We start from the raw sequence: 25325 nt of genomic DNA on the forward strand, positions 1-25325 counted from the left end.
TACCTTAATGGGAGTATAGATGATTTTTTTTGACCAGTACCATTAAGTCGATTTGAATAAGTTTCATGGTTCCTATTTGCTACCAAGAGACAAAAGGAGAGTTCCCGGAGTCCTTTCACGGAAAACATTGGATATATTAGGAAATCTTCGGCACAAGTTGGGACTGGAAAAAAATGAATAATAGTGTGCACCATCCTTTCATTAATTATGTATTAATATTGTTTATATAGTGCCCATCACATCACATCAGTCCATGCTAAATTGGAGACTACAATCTAAATTCCCTAACATACACATACACAACCATTTTGTTAGAAGCCATTTGACCTACCAGTATGTTTTTGGGCTCCGGAAGCAAACTGGAGCACCCGGAGGAAACCCACGCTCCTCACAGATATGTATGCGTTTAATTGCAGCAATAATCACCTATAGAGAACTTTGTGTAGTCATCAAAGGATACTTGATGCAGCTGGATTCCAATGTGGCTATCATATAAAAGACAAAATACATACATTCATAGGGGCAGATTAAATTCTTGCCAATGGGCCGTCGGACGTCATCGCGATATTAGTACTGAAATCTTTACTTAGTTTTCCTAGTAGCTCAATGAGGTGTGTGCAGGCCGGACATCGACAAGGAATGTCTTTATGGGCTGTTCTGGAATTGGATCTGCCCCATAGTGTAATAAGAATGTAGATATTAGTAACTTATGATGAAATGTGTACAGGCTTGAACTTTAAGTAAGTAAGTAAGTCTGTGTTAAATCCAAAGGGGGGTATTCAATTGACGGCAGGATCGCCGAAAATCCCGCGCTCGAAAAATATTACCGTTAATACGGTAATATCTCGCTGGATTTCAGCTCACGGCTCCCTGAGCTGCGAGCTGAAATCCAGCGAGTAAATTACCGTATTAACGGTATTTACGCGCAGGATTACCGTATTAATGGTAATATTTTTAGAGCGCGGGATTTTCGGCGATCCCGTCGTCAATTGAATACCCCCCATAGGGGGGTATTCAATTGTTGCTCCGGATCGCAAAAAAACGAGCGCATTAAAACTATTACCGTTTATATGGTAAACTTGCGCGTAAAAAACGTTAATACGGTAGTTTACTCGCTGAATTTCATCTCGCAGCTCAGGGAGCTAAAATTCAGCGAGTAATTACCGTATAAACGGTAATAGTTTTAACGCGCTCGTTCTTCCGGCGGCCGTATTAGCCTAGGGCGGCCAGAACCCTTAATCAGGCCCTGATCAAACTTGCCTGTGCCATTGACCAGTCTGCAGCTCTGATTAGGTGTCCTTCTCTGAGTTCCCCAGCGTAATGTGCAATCGTCAGCGTATTGCCCCCTTTTATGTATTTTGTCAGCTGGTGCTCTCTTCTTACTACACTATGAATTTAAGCATTTTGACTTTTATATGATACCCACAGCTGGATCAGGTGTCCTTTTGTAAATACACACAAATATCACTATAGACGTGTATTTTTGTAATTAAATACATAAATGGAGTCTGTTTATCAAGACCCTGCTATATTGAAGATTTCCTATTGCAACGATAGAAAATCTTTGGGCGCACAATTTATCAATAAAAAGTTACTGGGCAGCTGAGTGATGCTCAGTTTCCCGGTGATACTGACAAGCAGAGGTAGGAGGAGTCTTACCGTTCGCCAGGCGTGATCCGGCTTTCATGGGGAAGCTTCACTGTATGCCCCGGGTGAAGGCTAGGGCCAACGATACCCAATGACAGCCTTTACAAGCCCCTGGGTTCTGTTAAATAGGAAGAAGCCTTACATCTTGTGAAAACTCCTGTTTAGCCATATTTTGGGCTTTTTACCCATTGATAAATAGAACACATAATTACTGAAAGGACAGTGCAAACTATTGTTCACTTCTTATTTCAGTCCAAACTTGTGACAAGGGATTCTCACTATATCCTTAATTGGAGTATGGCTAACATCACATTAAATGTAGCTGTATTTTTTGTGAGCTTCACTTTTTAGCCTGGTTTTAAAGAAAAAAAAAGGTTAAATTCTGATCTGGAACATATTTTTATTTATGGTATATCAATCCAGTTTATCCAGCTGTTGTAAGAACTACAAATCCCAGCAATAGGCTGGCAATGCATGCTAGGATTTACAGTGCTACCGCAGCTGCACACTCTTAGGTTGCCTAAACATGCTTTAAATAGATAATATACTCTTGAAATTAATCGAGATTGTTTTTCCTTCACTTTTTTTGCAACATTTATATTTAATGCTGTTCTTTAACAATGCTAAATTAAAATATTTGTGTAGCTGACATCAAATTAATCAATTTTTGATTCATAACTTTTTTTTATCGTGCTCAGGATTATTGCTGGACACTGCTTGTAAGACGTGTCCCTCACCAGGGTCTTCCTTGTCTCTTGTAGAACTTTAAGCAGAGTGTGGATGGTCACTGTGACCTGAAGGATGCAGTGTTGGAAGAAGGTCACAGACTGATGGAAGTGCTGGTATCTCACAGACCAGGTAATGGGGAGCATTTGTGTCAGATACGCCATCTGTCAACTGTCACCTCTGGAGTTTGTCTGTCACCTAGAATGTTCAGAAAACATAAACAAAATAAAATACAATATAATAAACAGTACATATATGCTTTATTATGGCTGATTATATATTTGATTTTATATATATATATATATATATATATATATATATATATTAGTAAAAAAAACATATATACAAGTGTGTCACAGTATATTGCATCTGTTGCACCACTTATTAAGACTGTTGTTAAAATATTGAATTTTTTGCAACATGTAGCAATGTATTGTTTATAGAGTGCTCCATTTATTGACTAGTTACATGGAAACAAATCATTTAGCAGGCTGTGAGGTCTGTTTAGACCAGATTTCTGAGAATATCAATATTAAATGTATGGTAACAGAATCTACTAAGGGAAAGGGAGGGAGAGAAAAGAGAGATGGCAGGAGAGAGAATGTTTGCTAAATCACTTATAGTAAAGTTACATTGGGAAAGCTCAACAAAATGAAATTAAATGGGAGGAAAAGGGTGGTGACAGGTTAGAAAAGGAGAAATAACAAGCAATAACTAATTCTGTAACATATACCTTGGGTCTTGGGTTCACATAATAATTCTACTGAGAAAATCTACTATTCCTCACTATAGTCTTGACATGTTTGTCTGCAACCAAACTATGTGGAAGAAACACCTGCACCTGTACAGAACAACATTTGGCATAATGATCAAGAATTGCAGAACTGATTTTGTAGAGACTGACTAGAGTGTAATAAGTATCTTTGTAATAAGCACCCATACTCCAGGATCTCATTTGATCTCAGACACAGATTCCCAACTAACCAGCAATATCTCTAACACCTCCTGCCATAGGTTTTCTGTTATTTAAGAACCCACCGTAGTGGTTCTCTAGATATTGTGCCCTGCAAGCCTCTGCCAGATGTTACCTATATGTATCCTACCCAGGGCCGGATTAAGGGAATGGAGGCCCCTGGGCTAAGGGCGCCTCCATTCACCCCGTGAGGCCCCCAATGTGAGCCACCCGCCGCCGCCCCCCCCCCAAGTGCTTACCTGTCAGTTCAGTCCTCCGTCCCCGGCGCGCTGTAAGCTCCTTACTGAGGAGATCTCGCGAGAGTTCATTTGCAAGATCTCCTCAGTAAACAGATTACTGAGCGCCGGGGACGGGGGACTGAACTGACTGTGCTCAGCAGCATTGATCGGGCTGGGGGCGCCCCCGCCCCCGGACCGATCAATAATGCTGCTGGAAACTTTGAAGGGCCCCCTGGATGCCCGAGGCCCCTAGGCTATAGCCCAGTTAGACCTCGGGTTAATCCGGCCATGATCCTACCCATATGTGATTAGGGTTATTTTTAACACACCGAAAGGAGGTGATAGCATGCCAAAGGTAATAGAATATGAAAAAAAAGTGATTGGAAAGAGATAATTTTTTTTAAGATAATCAAATGAGCAAAATGTGCTGTTACAACAGTTTAGCATGTGTGCCCTGTGGGTGTGATAGGGTTAATTAAAACAAAACCACCTGCTCCGTCTACAAATGATTAAAATTCCCCAAATCTATTTGTCATTATTATATTCAGTTCTCCAACCACAAAAATGTGGTTCTGAAACTCTTTGGCAAGTACTGCCTGACTTATCTCAAAGTACAATCTCAAACTGATTTAATCAGAGTTATTGTAAACCCAACATATATCTGCCATAAATGTAGCATTATAACAATCCAGCCTTACTGACACGTGATTTATTTAAGAACAAAAGGACAGAACATTATTAAAATTTAATATGACAAAGAAAGTCACAATACTTATCATCTGATCTGTTGCCTAGGGGAAGGCTAGAATGTGGACAGCTTCTCTGTAGCAGACTGGCCCACAAAAAACTGACAATCTTCTAACAATCTTCTGGGCAGCAATGTGGCTCAGTTCTTAGCATTACAGCCTTACATCGCTGGGGTCATGAGTTCAATCACTGATGTTGATGATGATAGAATTTTTAGACATTCACAGTAAGGTCACTCAAAGTAGAGAAAGGTATGCCAATTTCTATTACAACTCTGTTATTGTCTTTTGTTCAAAACCACATCTGGTCAGAAATGCTATAATCAGGATATCTTTATTGGGAACATAATATTACATCCAATAGACAGAGTAAAAGTTTACACACATATGTATAGGAAACATCATTATGCAACATGGAGTCTTTAGGAAGATAGGGTATTTTCATGCTTCCAGATGGGGTTGGTATCTATTGATGCATATTATGAACTGGCTCCACTAGTTACAAATATGTACAGCGATCTCATCAAACATGGATTATAAAAGGTAGTACTTTTATTTATTATGTTCCCTACCCCTCTGGTCCTTTCTGTTAAATGAAATGCCTGAAATCTTTCATTATATGGGTTGTGCAATAAAACCTATTCTGTGGCATTTAGGCATCTCTACAAACACTCTCCTTGCTAGTGACACAGACCCTATGAAATAACATCCGGATATATTATCCGCTGGTTTACTTACGCACAAGGACTTTGCAGGTACTCATATTTTGGGAGTAATCATGACCACATTAAAAAAAAAGTTGCTCTTGATTATGCCATAGTCATTACATGTGTCATCAGCAAAAATATATTTAAACAATTTAATTTGGCAAGACATACCTACCTTAACATACGGAACCAAAAGGAGATAGGAAAGTGTAGAGTTGCCGCACATTGATGTGCAAACAGACCATTGATTAGAATGGAGCTCAAACTGAGATCATGTCAAGCCATATTTCCATAGGCATAATTTGGAAAAACCATTGCCATTTTAATAAGAAAAGGGTAACCTGTAAAAAGTATCATCGCTCGATGCAATAGTTGACTAAATTAATATAAAATAAACCCTGCATGCAATTTTTTCATATATTTTATTAAATCGGAACTAAACCTTAGTGTTTTGCTTTCCTTTGAATGTCAGATGTGCTCTGGTTAAGCAGAAATATTACCATTTTTCTGTGAAAGTCTGCTCATTGATTAGTAAATAAACTTTTTAATCTCCTTTACCTGCTTACATATTGGGCTAAAAGTTTAATGTAACCCAATATAAAAAGTTTTTAGGTGGAATTGCATAACATAAAATACATAATTTTACATACCTATGCATCGGACATACCTAATTATTAATTTTTATTTATAGGGCGCCACAAGGTATCCATAGCGCCGTATAGGGACAGACAAAATCACAGTACAGGGTGAGACAGCACGGTACAGTTAACAAGTAGCACACTAACTCAGGAAGCTCAAAGTACAGCTAGAGGGGGTGGGGGAAAGGGATAGTCCGCATACATTGGTAGACTGAGCCCAAGAGGGAGGGCGCAGATGACAGGTGAGAGCCACAAAGGGGTGAAGAGACTAGCGAGAGGGGCTGAAGAGCAGAAGGTCCTCAAGGAGGAGGCTGAGTAGCTGGAGAGCAGAGTTATAAGTGGTGGAGAACAGGAGGAGAGGTGGCCCTGCTCAAAGGAGCGTACAATCTAAGGGGAAGGGTGGACAGATAGAGAGATACAAGGGTGAGAGGAAGAAAGGGTGAGAACGGAGGCTGAGTCAGGGGGCGGGAGGAGTACGCAACAGGAGGGGGGGAGAGGAGAATGCAACAATGGAACAATTTCTCAGGACCTACTCTTCGGGTAATCAGGCTGAATGGAGTTGTTTCTTGTGTTGGGCAGAATTTGCTCATAATAACCAGGTGCATGTATCTACTGGGTCGTCTCCATTTTTTCTTACCTATGGGTTTCACCCTCTCCTTCCTGAACTTTCCCAACCTGGTTCAGCGCTTCCTGCCATGCAGAATCTCATTCAGGACTTTTCTCAAATATGGTCTCAGACGAAGTCCAAATTATTGGAATCCTCCTAATGCTACAAAGCTAGCACCGATTGTCGCCGTAGACCAGTCCCCAGACTTCCAGTTGGGGACAATGTGTGGTTATCCACAAGGAATTTAAGACTTCGAGTTCCCACCATGAAGTTATAAATCCCGTGACATTCAAACTCCTTCTTCCTCCATCACTCAAGATTCACAATGTTTTTCATATTGCTCTACTTAAAACCCTCGTTCTCAACAGATTTGTCAAAAGAACCCCACTCCCGGTCCCAGTAAAGACTGATCATGGGGAGGAATATAAGATCAATCAGATTCTGAATTTCTGGATCTCCAGGGGTCGCCACCAATATCTTGTTGACTGGAAGGGTTATGGCCCCGAGGAGAGATCTTGGTTCGATGTACAAGAGATACATGCCCCTCGCTTATTGACCAAATTCAAGAAGGAGAGAGAGGCGACCTTGCAAGCCCTGAAAAAGAAGAAAGGGGAGAGTACTGTCAGGCGCCGTCTCCGCACTGCCACTTGGTGCAGGAGACGGACGCCTGCATCTTCTCAGCAACCACGTCCTGTTGCGTAGCAGACACATGTCTAGTGCCAGAGTATTTGGTCTTCAGCCTTGCTCCAGCGTTTGTTCCTGTTTTGCTGTTATTTGGATTCTGACCCCGGCTTGTTTCTGACTTCTCCTTTGGTTCCTGATTCTGGCTTAGACTGATATTTGGTATTGACCCGGCTTCCTGACCATTCTCCTGCTTCTGATTTGGCTATATCCGTTCCTCTGGTTTTGACCCGGCTTGTTGACTACTCTTCCATCCTGCCTCCTGGTGGGCTGTCACCGCTGCCTCAATTGTTACCTCGCCAGCTGACTGATACTACAGTACTACTGATACTACAATACAGCACCGCCGCGGACGCTTCTTTGACAGCGCCGCGGCTGCTGTATAGGACAGTGGCCACTTAGTTAGCGCAGGGGGGGGTTTCTAGAGACTCAGAAACCCCCCCTGTGTGCGCCACTGGAGATATAGGATTCTCAGGAGGATTTAAATTTGTATGTTATTAACCTTCTCTTTCCAGGAAAAGTTCTTATTTCTTTACTCCTTTAGCTCATTCCGTATTTTGTTTGTAATCGGGTGAAACTTAGCATGGAAGGTCTGAGTAACATCTCCATTTATGATTGCCCATAATATTTAATTTGTTACGGGTGCCATAAGAAAGCAAAACACTGTTTAATTCCCTCAACAACACCAGAGATAAATATTGAGGTTGAGAGAAACTGATTCGGAGTACAGTTGTTCATTTTGAAATTTGAAAGATTTCCAAATTTCTGAAACTCTGACATTAGGTTTGTTACAGAAATAATGGGATTAGTAATCAATGCCAGGAGATCTCCTACCTGTATTCATGAGATATCAGGGTTTGCTCTTAAGGCGCTTGCCAAAGCCTCCATACATAGTACAAAGATCAGTAGCTAAAGTGGACACCCCTGTCCAGTGCCATTTGTAATTGCAACCGAGTCTGAGACTTCAGCATTGATTTTAATTCAAGCTGAGGGGGTCTTTTATAATTTAATGCATGGATCCTCCTGCAGCCCAGTTTGACCTAGTCCCAAATGTCTCAACATGCCTAAAAAAAAGTCCCAGTCAATTCTATCAAACATCTATTCAGTGTCCAACTGTTCGTTGACAGGAGCATAGATGATAGTGTGAAGCTAAATAGGTTGGTTGTGTTGTACGGAGCCTCACAACCCGGGTCAAAACCCACCTGATCAGAGTTCACTATTTTTGGCAAAATGAGCTTTAGTCTATTTGCTATGAATTTTGCATATAGCTTCACATTCACATTGAGGGCCTGATACATTAATGCACGCAAAACAAATGTATTGTGCATTTAAAAAAAAAAAAAAAAAGTGCACAGAAATCATACATGTGCACGTCCATATTCAACAAGGGACGAATGTTAAAATACATCAGTTGTTAAATATGGGACTAGATCTGCTCTGCTCTAACAAGACAATACAATGCATGATACATCCAATATATGTGTGGAATCCAGAAAGAACGTAAAGAAGAAAAAAAGAACCATTAATATTACATGTTAATAATATTGTCATAAAACATTTTTTAAAAAAAGTTTTCCCATTATTTACTTGCATTATTATTTATTAATGTCTACTGTACATGTAATGCATTTTTACAGATGCTGATTACAAACACATGTTCTAGCAATGTGTACGCGACTGTCATCACTATCAATCTGCACTTACACCTGACCTGTAGCTGATGCAAATGATACGGTAGAAAAAACATGTACCTTTCAGATGGCCAAAGCTTTAATCAGACGGTGCTGCGTGCGTTCAAGCTTCGCCGTACCCTACTGTACGTCATACTTGCAAACTCTCCCGGAATGTCCATGAGACTCCCGGATTCTGGGTGGGTCTCTTAAACTCGCTGCAGAGCATGGCAGTCTGGGCAGTCTGCCCACTTCACTAGGAAGTGGGCAGAATTTGGTCCAAAATGCCACGATTCTCTGGAAATCGTGGAATTTGGCCCTGCCCCTTGCTGTAAAATGACGCGTCACTGCGTCAGAAAGTGAGTGAAAAATGGTGCTATTTTTAGAGCTTTCAAAAGAAGTGCATTCATTTTTTCACTTTGGGTTTAGTTTGACCTTAAAGTTTTTATTTGGGGAAAGGAAGTAGTGGTTATAGGACAGGAAGATGGCAAGGAATAGAAATGTACAAAATGAAAAATAAAAATAGGGGAAAGAATACAAAGCACCAGAAATGATGCAAGCAAAACCACTTAATAACCATGGCCTTGGCATTGAGGAAGTGAAGGAAAGAATACACGGTGACTTTGTGGTTAGAACTTCTGCCCACAGCACTGGGGTCATGAGTTTGATTCCTGACCATGGCCTTATCTGTGTGGAGTTTGTATGTTCTCCCCCTGTTTGCGTGGGTTTCCTCTCACATGCCAAAAACATACTATTAGGTTAATTGGCTGCTATTAAATTGACCCTAGTCTCTCTCTCAGTCTGTGTGTGTATTAGGGAATATAGACTGTAAGCTCCAATGGGGCAGGGACTGATGTGAGTTATCTGTACAGCGCTGCGGAATTAGTGGCGCTATATAAATAGCTGATGATGATGGCAGGGGCACACGCAGGGGGGGTTCTGGGTCTCCAGAAACCCCTCCCCTCCGCTAAAGAAGTGCCCCTACATAGCGACACTGTAGTATATAGCAGCTGTGACTCTGTCAAAGAAGCGTCCGCGGCGGAAGCTCCTTGGACAGCGCCGCGGCTGCTGAATGGTACAGTGCTGCCGAAACGGTTTTTGTTTTCTTTGGGTGGGGGTGGGGGGGGAGACCTCCCCTTAAAAATCCTGCGTGCGCCCTTGGATGGTACAGTTATATCAATACTCTCAGTCATGACTACCACATGTCAGCCAAACTGTATGACTAGATGAACTCGGTCCTATACAGATGTAGATTTCCTCATGAAGATATAGGTTTAATTCAATATTAGGAGAGTCAATTTCAAAGACTTTTAGTGAGCAAACTTAGAAGATCCTCCATGGACCCAGTGAATAATGGGTGGACATTGTGAGACATATTTCAATACTATTAATACCACAGACTTTCAAGTGATGGATAACTCCATAATTAGTAGTGGAAAATACTCAGTTGTCCCCAGCCTCTAAAACAGTTGCAGAAAATCTGCGGGATGTGTTTTTATTGAAATGTCTTACACCACTGTAACATCACTAAATATGTAATCTTTTTACCCTGTGCACAATTGGAAAGTATACTAGTGGTCTCCGTTATATCAGCAATCATTATCTGTTACATCATTATCTGTTACATATGAAAGCCTGGGAGTAGTTTACTATAACTGAGTGAAATTAAGGCCATGCAATCAGGATTTAGATGACAATGGGATGGAAACCAGGGGGTGAGGTATATTTACTAAACCTCAGGTTTGAAAAAGTGGAGATGTTGCCTGTAGCAACTAATTCTAGCTATCTTTTATTTAGAACATTCTACAAAATGACAGCTAGAATCTGATTGATTGCTATAGGCAACATCTCCACTTTTTCAAACCCGCATTTAAGTAAATATACCCCCCATAAACAATGAAACAATTCTCCAGGAATCAAATGAAGAATCCTAGAGGGATATTAGAGTTAGGGGAGACCATATTTTAGCAATAATATAATGACAATGAAAGTATTTAACTTATATGCAATAACTTTTGAACTAACATTTCTAATACATGGGATATAGTTCAATCAGCAATATAATTTTTTAAAAAAATATTATTTTTTTTCTAGGCAAATAGGAGTAGATGGCCCATGATCACCCATTTTTCTGTTTACACCTAGAGTTCTATAGAGGGCAGTGGCTATCTGTTAGGGTAAATATGGTACAGTTTGCCCCTTGTATGCAATGAGACTCCCAGCTGTGACTTGTAACTGATGCATGAAATAATAATGACTTACAGGGAAGGCACACAGTGACGCCGAGTATCATACTGCGTGTCAGTAAATAACAAGCTGACTTCTGATGTATTATTAATATTTACATTAACACCGAGACCTTCACTTTCTGTGACAGAAATTGTTATATACACATATTGCTCCCTGTGTTATGCATACACTGTAGTCACTGATAGGTCTACTTCAAAGACATTTACTAAAGACAAGTCTGTTCTCCACACCCAGGCCTCATACAGATGGGTGTGTTCATATTAAGTGTTTAATGCATGCTCTTAAAGTATCCTTGACTGAAAAGTAAGAATTACTTTAGGCTGTTTGTTTGTACATGACTTTTTGCAGCTTTTGCTAAAAATGATGATTTTTCTTTATAGCTCCTTCCGTCCTTTTCAGCCATGTATTTATATGATCAGGCAGAAGTTTTTATTTTGGTGCTCTGGGATACCACGAAAAGCTGCACTCTGCTTACAATTGTATCCAATCCAGAGAGCACAAGAGAGCCGTGTTGTACCCCTAGGTAACAAACATAAGTTACTCTGCCTGATGATATAAATATTTGGCAAGAGGGCTTGAATAAGCCAATGCAATGAAGGCATCTGAAGGTAGACAGCTCCTTTAACATGTGTCCTTATAGTTCTGTCATATATTTGGTTGCAAAATGCACCATCAGCAAGTATGCAATATTTATTCGTCAGTCCTTTTTGTGGCTGCATATTAACGACTAAATAGGATGCAGAATGCACATCAAACGGCTGGAGGGCACTCTTTATTTCTTGGGGGGAGATTTGGCAGGAAGCAAGGCAGTCCTGGCTCCCTACATATGCCGACACATTTTGTCACAGGTAGTTATTTGCAACTGATTTACAACATTCTTAATGGACTATGTCAGGCAGAGAGCACCAGCTGTACGCCTCAGTAGAGGTTAAAGTGTCCTCCACCTTTGTGATGGTGCTAACAGTTCTGGCATTGCTGCAGATGTTTACTAAATGGTCACAGCTGTTTGTAGTAAATGGCCATTCAAGGTAAATAGCATTTTTTAATTGCATTTACCTTACTAAATATCCCCCATATGATCAAGATATTTACAACCCGTGAGCTCTGCAGACGGTGGAGCAAGACACCATTACACTGCACCTGTGAGCACTGCAGTCCGCAGCTAGCACACCACAAGTGACACACACTAAGTCCCATTTACCACTGTGCAAAGTGTAAATCCACAGCACAAATAATCCCTTATGACATCACACTCCTTCTTTAGCTTAAGTGTGCCTGTTTTCTCAAAACACCACATGGTATAAGGGGCAAACATCTATGGTGGTACAGGAGTTTGTTCTTACCAATAGGAGGAGTTGCCGAATTGGGGCTTTCTTTGCTAAGTACAGATTAAGTCCTACTTGCCAACTTTTCCTCGTTGGCTTCAGGGAGATCCCGGGGAAGGTGGGCGTGCTGGGGCGGGGCTTAACGAATCGCATCATTTCCCCCCCACCCTAAACGATTGTCACCATTTTGGCCAATTACAGCAGGGGACGGGGCTAAGATAAAGCGATATTTGCATCATTAAGCCCCCCCCCCGCCACTTATCTATTGCGGGGGTGAGAACCGGGAGGTTGCCCTGCTCTCCCAGAAATGTGGGAGTCCCCCAGACATTCCAGGAGAGTAGGCAACTATGTGTTAAAGAAAAGCAGCTAATGAATCTCTAGAGACTGAAGTGTCTTTTTACATTTCTGTCTCCATTACTGAAGTCATGTTGTCTTACCTGTCAGTCTTTGATTAAATCTTGGTCTCCATGAAAATGGCCACCTCCATAAGCATCAATACATGGACATAGGACACAATTTCTGAACTGTGTCATCATGCCACAGATGATGAAGCCACCCACGTCTTGTACTGGCTCAGCATCAGGGAGAATGCCAGACTCTTCAGGGAGTGAGGAAGATCACCCCTATTTCAGGGAGTCTCCCTGACATTCAGGGAGAGTTGGCAAGTATGGATTTAAGTGCACAAAGTATGCCTAGTTTAGCACCCAAGTAGAAAAATGAGACGCCTGTTTGCAGGATGGGATTATTTAAAGAATTTGGCCAGGTTGGAGAAGGTGCATTTAAGGAGGTGTCACAAGTGGGCGCACAGCATTTGTCTCCACACTAAAGGAACCTGATTTTTTTTCACCAACTGAGATGTGGTGTAAACAAGGCCTTGTCTATACTTGTAATGGTATATTTTTGCACCATCCAGGGTATTTCCAGGTACACTTGGAGCTGTATAATAAACACCTTGGAACAGATAAAAAGACATGTGCAAAAAAGACAATTCCAATGTCCCCCATTCTCATGATTAATCCGAGACATACATTAGGCTAAGCAGTATTTTAGGGTTTACTGTAAAAGGTGAAATTAGTGAATGGGGACATCCTAAAGATTATGTAGGTCGGAACATTGAAGTCTCATTTACATTGTTTTCACCTTGTACATTTCCAGGTCTATATGCAAACACACAAAAGTGGATCTTGAATATACTGGGTGGAAAAATTTTAAGCATAACGGCGAAGAAAAAGATGCACACATCCACTTTTTTTACTTTTCGTAAATGGTCATTTTTGTTTTTGTCGCACACACTTTCAGTCTAGTGTGCTGCACATTTCTCTCACAAGCTTTGTCACTTTGTTACAGGATTCCAAGAGATGCTGCAGATGATTACTGCACAGTGGAAGGAGCTGCAGAAGCAGATACGGAGGCAGCACAGTTGGATTCTGGGCGCTCTTGATACTATCAAGGCAGATATACTGCAGAGAGATGAGACCTCTGAGGTTGTGACTGAACCACAGGTGAGACAGAGAAGTGGACTTTATTAGTGTATTCATTTATGAACAGCCTGACAGGAGAAAGCTTTTCATAAGAGGTGAACACTTGGGTCTTGGATGGGGGTCTGCTTATTGAGTACATGTGTGCAACAGATACATTTGATCAGTGCAAAAAGAGGGTCTTTCCTCTGGTAAGAAAGACCAACAACTGAAAATCCCAGGACATAGGGGAGCAGAGATACCAGCATATACTTAGAGCATACAAGCTCTAGATAGCCTCTATTGATATGTATAGGACTCCATATAACACAGTTTTTCCCAAGACAGTGCTTTAGCCACTGTCAGAATCTTCATCTTTTATCACTCAGACTCCAGGTGCATCTTCATTAAAATTATGTTTTGGACATTGAAGGGTTAATGTTGCCTGTCCTGCACAACCCCTATATAAGATGGTGTATATTCCTTATGCACAGTGAAACATATCCCATGGGTATCACACAGCGGGGCCATAGAATATTTATTGCCATAATAAATCATAATTATGACTCTATTCTCTGACATCTTTAGTCACATGACTGCATCTAATGAGTGGCTTGACTAATTAAGAGAAAGAGGGTGGGGGCAAAGGCATTGCTCATTAGAGGTCTGCAAGTGGAAAGTAGCTTTTGTAGTCTAGTGCAGTTTTATCACAATTGGTGCAATGCAGACCTTCCTGCCAGCGACAGGGTTAACGCTTTTACTATTTACTTTCACAAATCCTTAAAGGACACCACTTTTTCCTCCACAGACATAATATATTTCAAATGTACGTTCACCAAACAATACCGCGTCATTAAAGTTGTGCAAACATACTCCGCTCTCCTCTCTCCCGGCGCCCATAAAGCCTTGTATATTATTACCTTCAGCATATGTTCTTGTTGTTGTTGACTGTGTGTGGTGTTTTCCCCTCACTCCTCCTCCCCTTCGTCCCCTCCTAAATGATCCCCCTCAGAGCTATAAAATATTTTGAATGCTGATTATTTCGTCCTCAGAATCACAATGCAGCAGAGTGATTGCCTTTTGAGAATTCTGTGACTGGTCCACAAATTTGAGGTTAAAATTAAGGCTACAAAAGTATATATATGTGTGTGTGTGTATGTATATATATATATATATATATATATATATATATATATATATATATTTATTTATATATATATTAAGAGCTGGGTATTTAATGCCAAATTTGCTCGGAATAACAGCAACCAAGCTAATTGGCTTTTATATGTCTAGTGCTAGTTAGATGGTGAAGGCAAGTGTTTGATTGGTTGATATGGTTAACTACAAAGTTTGTAACCCACTGTCATTTTAGTAAATGAGCTGTACTGGGATGGCTCCAGCTTACTCAGTGACACTGTTAATGCTATTTAAGCTGGTGGTTAGGTACCAATAGATACAGATATCTGTCTGCAATTCAGAGAGCAAATGTAGGAATATGTGGCAATTAAAGTAGAACTTGGAAATCCATTGGGACAATAAACAATTTTCAGAGCAGACTAATGGTTTATCATTAAAGTCAGAATTTCACAATGCAAGACCTCCAGATAAACATGATTTGTACTTTTTTTTTTTTATGAATTCAACTTTTTACACTTTATATAAATTTGTCTAGTTTGAAAGTGTAAGTGTTTGTTTCTGTTTAATGGATCATCACTAGCAGGACAGGACATAAGCCAACAGCAGTGCACTGTATTCACCCAATGGTGATCACTCTTTAGGGCTGTTTAATAAATCATTAAACACATGTACTCAAATATTAGCATTAATTAAATCGACTATACTACACTGTTTAAGGAAAGTATGTGATTGGTTGCAAACTATCTTACTATGTTAAGCTAGGTACACACTACAGGGTTTTTGTCCAATAATCAGCTCAACCAGCCGACATACGACCTCTCGTTCGAAACTCGGGTCAGTGTGTGCAGTGACACGATGGTCGAAAGTCTGCCCAAATGGACGATTGTCGCCTGATTTGGTTGGTCGTACCGTTCAATATTTTTGTTCCAATCTCGTTTCCGTTGTGTAGTGTGTATAAACTTCCGACTGATCCATTGTACGTGTGTACGAAATTGCAATCATTGCTCACGACAACATGGCTGTAAAAAGTCGCTAAAGGGACGTCCGCTCTTCCCTTTATCGTCTATAACAAGGCTAGTGTGTATGCAGTCCATGGACCGAGCGATCGGACCGTCGATCGTATGTAAAATCGATCAGCATAAAAAGTTGGTGTAAAATTCTGTAGTGTGTACCCAGTTTTACTAATGGAGATCTGTAAATAACCCACCCCAGATTAGATTATGGAAGAGACACAGGTGAACACTTATGAGAGACTAGTAGGTGAAAACTGTTGTAAATACAATACAATACAAACGATTTACGATTATATTCTGGATAAATTAGCCTTATTTTGACATCTGCAACAAAAATTGTGCTAAAAAAATTGGTTACAGAGATCAAATATGTCTCTTTGCAGAATATTGTTGCTATAAGCTGCAGATAACATTAAAGAAAAAGCAGTCAACGCGTGAAACATCTCACCAGGCAGAAACATTGATGGAGTCTTGAAATTAAGTCATTTTCCCTGTGCATTTGTGTTGTCTTCTAATGTGGGAGTGGTTTTACTTGACCAATGAATTTCTGGGATAATTGAAATTTGAAGGCTAGTGTACAATGAAGAGCCCATTATACTAATTAATATACAAAGCAGAGAGCATTCTATTAACCACTCTGTTACATAGAAATTATTGAATAGAGAATATCTAGTTGATACTAGGTACTCTTAGTGACTAAGAGAGCATTCTAGTAACCAGTATACAATACCAAGTGTGTTTTAGTGACTAATAAACATTAGTTCAATATACAATACAGATGGCATTCTAGTGACCAACATACAATACAGATTAAATTTATAATACACAAGTGATGTTAATTTGTGTAAAAACTGTAAATATTATATGTATAAACAGCGAGTTCTGATGTCATTGCTTGTTTATTAGAAAAATGTGTGCATTATAACACATAATACTTCCCCTACTGTAAAAATACAGATATTAAAATCAAACTTCTAATATAAACTGAGTGGATTGCTTTGACCTGTATAAAAGCACTCTGCTAACTACACCATGATTTTATATTGTCACAGAACTGCTCTGTTACTTATAATATCTGTATATTGTACAGTAAGAATTCATTATTATACAAGATCAGTTGTCGAAGTGGGCTGTTATATACCACTTCTCTTACTGCCTTCAATGTAAAAGAAGATCATATCTCTACATTATCCAGTCTCCCAACTGTCCTACCTTTGGGCCCAAATCCTCCTTTCCCTTTTGAATTCCAAAACGCCCTTCTCTTGGGTTTAATGTATAAATCTGTATGGATAAATGCCTGTCTGTTTAAAAATCAGAAAATTATTATCAGCTCTGTAAATTTTTGTTTATTGCTTTAAGGTGTTGGTTGCTTCATATTGCTAGCTGCATTGAAATCACTTAGGGGCCTTATTTACCAAGTTCCTAAGAGCTGAAGATCCCCCGAAAACTGACGTAATTATTAAGTAACATTGTTATTTATAAAAATAGGAGCTCAGCATATATCGGAGGTTTCTGTGGGGAACGTGATGATGCCTCATTTACCATGTTCCGAAAATCAAAGCTTTTCGGAACTTGTCCGCAATTACTAACGCCATCTCCTCTGGGGAGAAGATTGTTGTAGAGGGATCTTCAGATCCTTCACCGCAGCTTACCTGATCTCCCCTCCGGTTAGTAGCGCAAAATGTCTCTGCGCAAGCGTGACCTCCGTTAAGCTGCTTTGCCATAGTGACCACAGAGGAGAGACAGACAACGGGACTTTTTAGGTAAGTGAAATCATCACCGGGACAGCCTCCAATCGGATGTGCTGTCCTGGGATGATTTTTTTAATAAATGGTTACTAAAAATCGATGACAGATGATAATTAACAGGGCAAATCCCTGTTAATTGATAAATAAGCCCCTTACTGACGTGATTAGTATACAGGTTAGATTCTCCCTATGTTTTTATGCCGATCGTTCAGAGTCATATGTCATACCGCCACTTCTCCTACTGCCTTCATTGTAAAACTATCACATTCCATTCACTTACATTCCCATTACATTTTTCATACCATCTCTTCTAAATTTTCACTTCTACCATTGGTCTGTTCTATACTCAATGGTCCTCAACTTTTAAAGTTCTCCTCGCTATAAAAAGCACTGGTCATCATTTTCTGCAAGGAAAATATACACTTTAAACACAAACAAAACTACATCAAACATCATAAATCTGAGAGTGTACATCTTTGGATGTTATTATTGTTGGGAGATTTGCGGCATTTAAAAGGTACCATTACTCCCACTGAAAAAAATTTCCATAGCTTCTTTCCTTTCTTCTTCCAATACCCCACTAGAGTATTGCCCGCACGTCTTTGAATTTCAACAAGAATCAGCAGCTGTGATGCAAACCAACTAAAATATTGTCTTATTTTCCTACAGCTAGCAGTGAATTTCTCTTCCAGAAATAGGCAGTTTAATTACACTTAAAAATAACATTTTTTAATTAAACACTCAGGTAAGCAGAAATTGATTTGAATTTAAAAAATAAAACAATCAGACATCAAAAAAAAAACCAGCAAACCGATTTGCAGTGAGAAATGATGAGAGTGGCGGGACGGGATATAAATGGTAAGATGGTATCATGCTCTTAACACACCTTCTACCCCCCTCTCGCCTGAAAGTCTCCAACATTCAGCACTCTATTTTCCTTTTTTTTTTATTATTCATCTTGGGGAATCAGGATGAGAAGACAGAGTCAATACTTCCAGCATTTTAATTAAAACCGTTAGTGGAATAAATCCATTTCATTATCAGTTAATGAAATACAAGGTCATTTTACCACGTGTGATGACTGGTGAGGGTGGAAAGGGGGAATCACCCTTTCACTGCTGAAAGATGGGGGAAGTTGAGGACAACTTTTCTCAGTTGAGATATTCAAGATTTCCATAACTCTCTCATACTTGCCAATATGTGAAAATAATTTCCAGGGACGCTATTACATGGTGACAGTTTTTAATATTTTATGACATATTTATAAATAATTATAATGTATGTGTGTGTGTAATTTATATGGCCAAAATAGACAATGTTCGGATCTTTCCCAATGATCTTTGGCAGTGTGAAAATCCATTTTTTCTAATGTTGTCTAATGCCTTGCTAATTAAAGTGTGCATGTTAATTAAAGCAGGGGCTAATGTTAATTACCTATATTAATGGGATCCTGCATTGCACCTGCCTAAAATGCTGCCTTCATTTTTCAAAATATCTCAATTAAAACATAATTTTTTTCTCCCACTTTTTTCTCGGATTTAAATAGTAGATAGGACATGTTAACCTCCTCAAACCCAGATTCATGGCGGTATTTTTATTCCAGATATATTCAAAATAATTAAATTATGTCTTAAGAATGTTATCCAGATCTTTGTAGAATACATTTACAGGAAATGTGTATACCTTTGTCATTGTGTGCAATTATTTATAAATGTTCTGATAAATCTACTGCAGGTGCAGGCATATGGAAATCCATTCACTTGAATTGAGTTTTGTTTAATGCATTAAAATGCAACAAAAACACAGCAGTGTATACTGGTCGCTGGTTTTGGTGACCATTGTCCAATTTAAATGACCTTATACCCAATGCCATTGCACAAAAAAACAAAACACTACAGTGTATACTGATCAATGCTCACCTAGCATGATGAACACTATTTGGAGCAGAGTCTCTAATGTAGACCATGATTTGATCTCTGGTTGATTTTCCTAACAACCAAATGGCAGGGAAATTACCCCAATTACTGGACTTGAATGTAATTGGTTGGCAATTAACACCAAACATTTAGGATACAGCTCTATTTAAGAGAACGTATGGTAAATGTTGCTCATTGCTTTACGTGGAATTGAGATGGTAGAAGAAATAAGATGGAAACAGAAGGTCAGAAGAGAGAAGGGAGTGAAAGAAGAAGCAAGGAAATGGTCTGTAGAAGAAAGAAGACTTGAAGAAATAAAACACAAAAATTAGTTTTTGAAATGAAGACAGTCATGAGTTGTTATGAGTGTTTTTCTTTGAATTGTGAATTTGTAATATGCAGTTGTTTCATATCACTAAGAATAATTTCTGAAAACTACAAGGGGCTTTTGTGGTACCAAGTGCCTGGGCAAATATGGAGGTGTGCTTCCGTATGCACTATCCAGTGGTAGGAGTTGGGTGGATTGTCTTGCATCGGTAAGTGCAGATTAGGTGCATTAGGCAACATTTTTAAAAGGTGTGAAGGAAACACAGGTTGGTTTACACTACTGGGAATTCCAATTTATCTTTTGTATTACCCTGGAAAAGTCAAATCCATTTTAGTATTTGGATGTGAGGCACATCTAGGTTGGGGGTGTCATTCATGTGAGGTATGGACTTGATAACTCCCAGCATTTATGGCTAAAGAAAACTGCGTAAGACGATGAGCTGTTCTATGGCACACAACTGTGGAAGGCCGACTTCATAAAGATAAGTTGTGATTGATACATATATATATATATATATATATATATATAGATAGATAGATAGATAGATAGATATTATTAGGCACTCATACTATAAAACAACTAGAGAGACAGTATGCAAGTAAAGAGGTACAGGGAGTCATGGGGGCTCTGAATGTTTGTGTCTCAACAATGGGGGGATTGGTTTACCTGTTATATTAACCTCTATGGTAAAGGTATTAAATTATATATATTTTTTTAAATCTAGTATTTACTTTAAACTGACATTGGTCGCACGACCCAAAAGCTAGTAAGTCCATCAATGAAAAATGTCATTGTTATTTATGAAATGGTACAAGCTACAGTATTATATTTAAATGAATTCGATTTTTTAAGTTGAAACTTTACACCCCATTAGTAAATAATGATTCCATGTACCTTTCCCACCCTTCTAACATCTATTTGAGCTAACCTCGGGCTATTATTACCATGTCACAAAAGAGGTTAATCACATTATTCTCACACTAGGACCATTATGTCTCTTTCTGGCATTGCTCAACCACAGTTTATGCAATATACAGTACATTGGTATAAAATAAAATTTGGATTTTTTTCCTCTTTAATAAAATGTAAATATGTTCAGATTATGCCCTTGTTGTATGGTGGTATATGCATGTAAACATTCTTCTGCAAACCTACCAATCTATTTATTAACCGTATATGAATTCATAGACAAACTGAACCACTGTGCTAGTCTTTATTCAACCCCCCCCCCCCCCTATAATTGAATCTCTTCTGCTTCGCCCCCAGCTGTTCAATGTGCAGAAATAAGAAATATTTCCTCTCTGCATCTACCACAAATCTTATACTTCCCTTCTCCAGGAGGATGAGAAATTTAATATAACAAAAGGCATGTTCCGAATTGGCTCTATTATACATTGGGCCTCAGTATCTGAGCAAATGTAAATAGTGTTTTATTTAAAACATCTGTCCGCAGTGGGATAGATGAATGCGCGTGTCTGCTGTCCAGCTGTTGACTTTTAATGCTTCGAATAATAATAAAATAAAAACCCCACAGAAATCCTCAAATCCCCAGGACAGGAATGTAGCATTCAGGATCCAACCAGCGGGTGTTCAAAACAAAACGGTCTTGGATTTTATCTTTTCCAGTGCTGCAACTTTTTATTTGTCATTCAGGAACACCAATACTTATGTAGGAGTTCAGATGAGGCAGATAGACAGACATACGTGTGTCAAGTTTCAAAGTACAGAGGATGTAATCAAAGCTGATGTTTAGTACAATATTGTTGATGTTACATAAAGTGTTATCTGCAATACTTTACAAATTATTGTCGCAAGATGTAATAATATATTGTAGTTTTTTTATGTTTGTAAAGGAATAAAGTAAATGGAGGCTATTTATAATTTATTGTGCCTCAAGTGAGCTACAGGTTACGTTTTCACAATACTAAGTTGTTCTAATACACTGCAGTAACAGGTCATATACCAAGGGGTAAGTAACTAAGTCCTGATAAACAGTTTTTTAAACCAGAAAATGTGCAGGTACTAAATACAAATGCCATTTGATTTTTCTTTTATGCTGTTGTTTTTGTCATTGATAAATTATGCTTTTTGTGGTAATCAGTGATCGAGGTAGGCTGGTATACGGCGGTATGCCACACTGCCACTTCTCCTTCTGCCTTCATTGTAAAATTATCAAATGTCTTTCATCTACATTTTCCATACTGTCACTTCTAAATTTCCAATACTGGTGATAATCTATAAAACTTTGCTCTTTGAATTCAAATGCAGATACAAATCTGAAAATGCTTGCAGTGCCATATTGTGTAATTGTGCAAATTATTGCATAACTGATAAGACTATACCTGCCCACTCTCCCGGAATGTGCTGGAGACTTCCAAATTCCGGGTAGGTCTCCCAGGCTGCCAAGAGAGCAGGCCATTCTCCCGCATCCTGCCCACTTCCTAGTGGGAGCCTCCTTGACGTGATTTGCGGTGAATTGCATAATCTTGGCCCCACCCATGGCACTTCTGGCAAATGCCAGAAGGGCCGATGGTCAGATGGGCCGGGTCCTGGGCAGTTAGTGCACCGACTTCCTGGTGGCTGGCTCCTCCCCAGGAACCAGCCACCTGACTACATGTGCAGCACTGCACTTTCAAAACTGGGAGTCCTGCAAGCTGTCAAAGGAGCGGACAGGAGATGAAGACAGAAACAAGAGGATGAAAAGTTAATTACACTAAAACAGGGTGGGTGGAGAGGATGCTGCAGAACATGGAGCGGGGGAGAGGGAGAGGAGGCAGAAAACGGGGGGTTGGAGAAGGGATGCCTCACAGAAAACAGGGGGGGGGGGGAAGAAAGGATGCCACACAGAAAACGGGGGAGGAGAGAAAGAATGCCACACAGAAAATGGAGAGGGGGGAGAGGATGGCACACAGAAAACGGGGAAAGGGAGGAAAGGATGCCACACAGAAACACAGAGAAGGGGGGGGGAGAAAGGATGCCACACAGAAAACAAAGGGAGGGGGGGAGAGGATGGCACACAGAAAATGGGGAAAGGGGGGAAAGGATGCTACACAGAAAAGGGGGGGAGAAAGAATGCCACACAGAAAACGGAGGGGGGGGGTGGAGAGGATGGCATTAGAGGGGGGGGGGAGAGGATGGCACACAGAAAATGGGGAAAGGGGGGAAAGGATGCCACACATAAAAGGGGGGGGGGGAGGAGAGAGAAAGGATGCCACACAGAAAATGGAGGGGGGGGGGGGGAATGATGCTACACAGAAAATGGTGGGGGGGAAGAGAATGGCACACGGACAACGGGGAAAGGGGGGAAAGGATGCCACACAGAAAAGGGGGGGGGGAGAGGATGCCACACAGAAAACGGAGGGGGGGGGGAGAGGATGGCACACAGAAAATGGGGAAAGGGGGGAAAGGATGCTACACAGAAAAGGGGGGGGGAGAAAGAATGCCACACAGAAAATGGAGGGGGGGGGGTGGAGAGGATGGCACACAGAAAACAGAGGGGGGGAGAGGATGCCACACAGAAAAGGGGGGGGGGAGGAGAGAGAAAGGATGCCACACAGAAAATGGGGGGGGGGGGGAATGATGCTACACAGAAAATGGTGGGGGGGGAAGAGAATGGCACACAGAAAACGGGGAAAGGGGGGAAAGGATGCCACACAGAAAAAAGGGGCGGGGGGAGAGAAAGGATGCCACACAGAAAATGGGGGGGGGGGGAGAAAGAATGCCACACAGAAAATGGGGGGGGGGGAGGATGCTACACAGAAAATGGTGGGGGGGTGATGGATGCTACAGAAAACTCTGAGTACTTACTATGACATAAAAGAATTCACAAGTCGTGAGATTACTAAGGTCCAAGATGACTTTTAATGTACTTCTATATTGCAGTGCTGCAGTTAGCATGCTCTTCTGTATATTCCATAATTATTCCTAATGAATATTTATATAAACTCACAGTTTATACAAATATAATTTAGTGGTGTTAATATGTTCACTCTGTTACATAATATGATTGGGTGGCATAATATGAACTGGGGCAGTACTGTATGGTATATTATGATTTTGGGGCACTGCTATATGGTATAATATGGTTTGGGGGCACTATTGTGGCATAATATCAACTGGGGCAGTATTGTGGCATAATATGATTTGGGACACTATTGTATGAACTGGGGTACTATTGTGGCATAATATGATTTGGGGGCACTATTGTGGCATAATATCAACTGGGGCACTATTGTGGCATAATATGATTTGGGGGCACAACTATATGGGATAATATGAATTAGGGGCATTACTGTGTAGCATAATATGATTTGTGGGCTTTATGGTGGCTTAATATCAATTGGGGCACGTACTCAGGCATGCGGGAAGGGGGAGAGTGTTAATATAATGTGGGAGGTAGGCTATTAATTTAATGGCGGAGTTTAGGTGGGGGCTAATTATTTAATTGGTGCTATTTTATGTGTGGGGTAATGTGAGTCAATTTAATTTAATATTGGGGTTTATCAATATAAGAAAAGGTGATTTGACCTTTAATTTAATGCTGGGGTGGTTTAGGTGCTAATAATTGAAAGTGGGACTGTTTGGGGAAAAAAATAACGTCTATTTATTAAACGTAAATGGTATTTAATTTATTGCTGGGGTTGTTTAGAGGGAGGGAATTAGGTTTATTTATTAAATGTGAATGCTAGTGTTTTAATGTTGGGGCTGGAGGGAGGCCTAATTATAAAACATGGGTTGTATTGATTAAACACCAGGGCTGACTGGAGTTTTCTAAATTACATTTACCCATTTTTTTCCAAATAGGGCCTCCAACATTCCAGGATCCAGACAAGCAGCAACTAAAGACACCCGCAGCCATAGGTGGTGAAAGTGACAAGAACCGGTAGGAGAGAGCAGGACAGTCTGCCAACTGTCCCGAATCTGGTGGGGAAGTCCTGAATTTGGGTGACTGTCTCGTTTAGTGAGATTTGGTCCGACTACAAGGACAGTTGGGAGGTATGTCCCACTTCACACTGCACTGCTTGTGAAGGCAGAGCTGTGTGCAACTAACAGTATTGCACACAGTATTGCCAGTGTATTTGTCTAACATCTGTCTATAATGATAACCATGTTACATAATAGGGCCCCCCTGTCTTAAATACCCCGGGCCCCCCGAGCGTTAACCCAGGTCTGGTTAGCAGGATCGAGTCGATAGCTGCTCCCAGTCCCTGGATAGGACACAGTTTGCAGAGCAAGCCGAGGAGCTCTAAGTCTCAGAAGATTTGGTAATCTCATGACACTAAGAGCTTCCCTGCTCACTCTACAGGAAGTTCCCACCCTGATGGATGTCAGTAGCACCAGAAGCATAGATAAGTACAGTGGGCTGGGGGTGTTATAATGTGTCTGGGGGGATGGCGTAATGTGGCTGGGAGGGCGTGATAACTGTAATGTTTTATTATAATGTATGTATCAATGCCCCATGCTGGCCACACCCACAATGTGGTCACGCCCTCTTCGGCGTCGCTGCTGCGCGGCAGCACACAGTTTCTTTCCTGCTCC

The 25325-nt window shown here is 40.4% G+C and overlaps 1 protein-coding gene across 1 annotated transcript in view; it reads left to right on the plus strand.

Moving 5' to 3' along the window:
- Positions 1-25325, plus strand: part of AKAP6 (A-kinase anchoring protein 6) — a 165619-nt gene that overhangs the window by 75705 nt on the left and 64589 nt on the right. Inside the window, exons 6-7 of the mRNA XM_075192675.1 lie at positions 2409-2505; positions 13536-13690. Coding sequence (XP_075048776.1) covers positions 2409-2505; positions 13536-13690 — 252 coding nt within the window. The remainder of the gene's footprint in view (positions 1-2408; positions 2506-13535; positions 13691-25325) is intronic.

This window comes from Mixophyes fleayi, chromosome 12, assembly GCF_038048845.1.
Source record: "Mixophyes fleayi isolate aMixFle1 chromosome 12, aMixFle1.hap1, whole genome shotgun sequence".
In the NCBI taxonomy this organism is placed as follows: Eukaryota; Metazoa; Chordata; class Amphibia; order Anura; family Limnodynastidae; genus Mixophyes; species Mixophyes fleayi.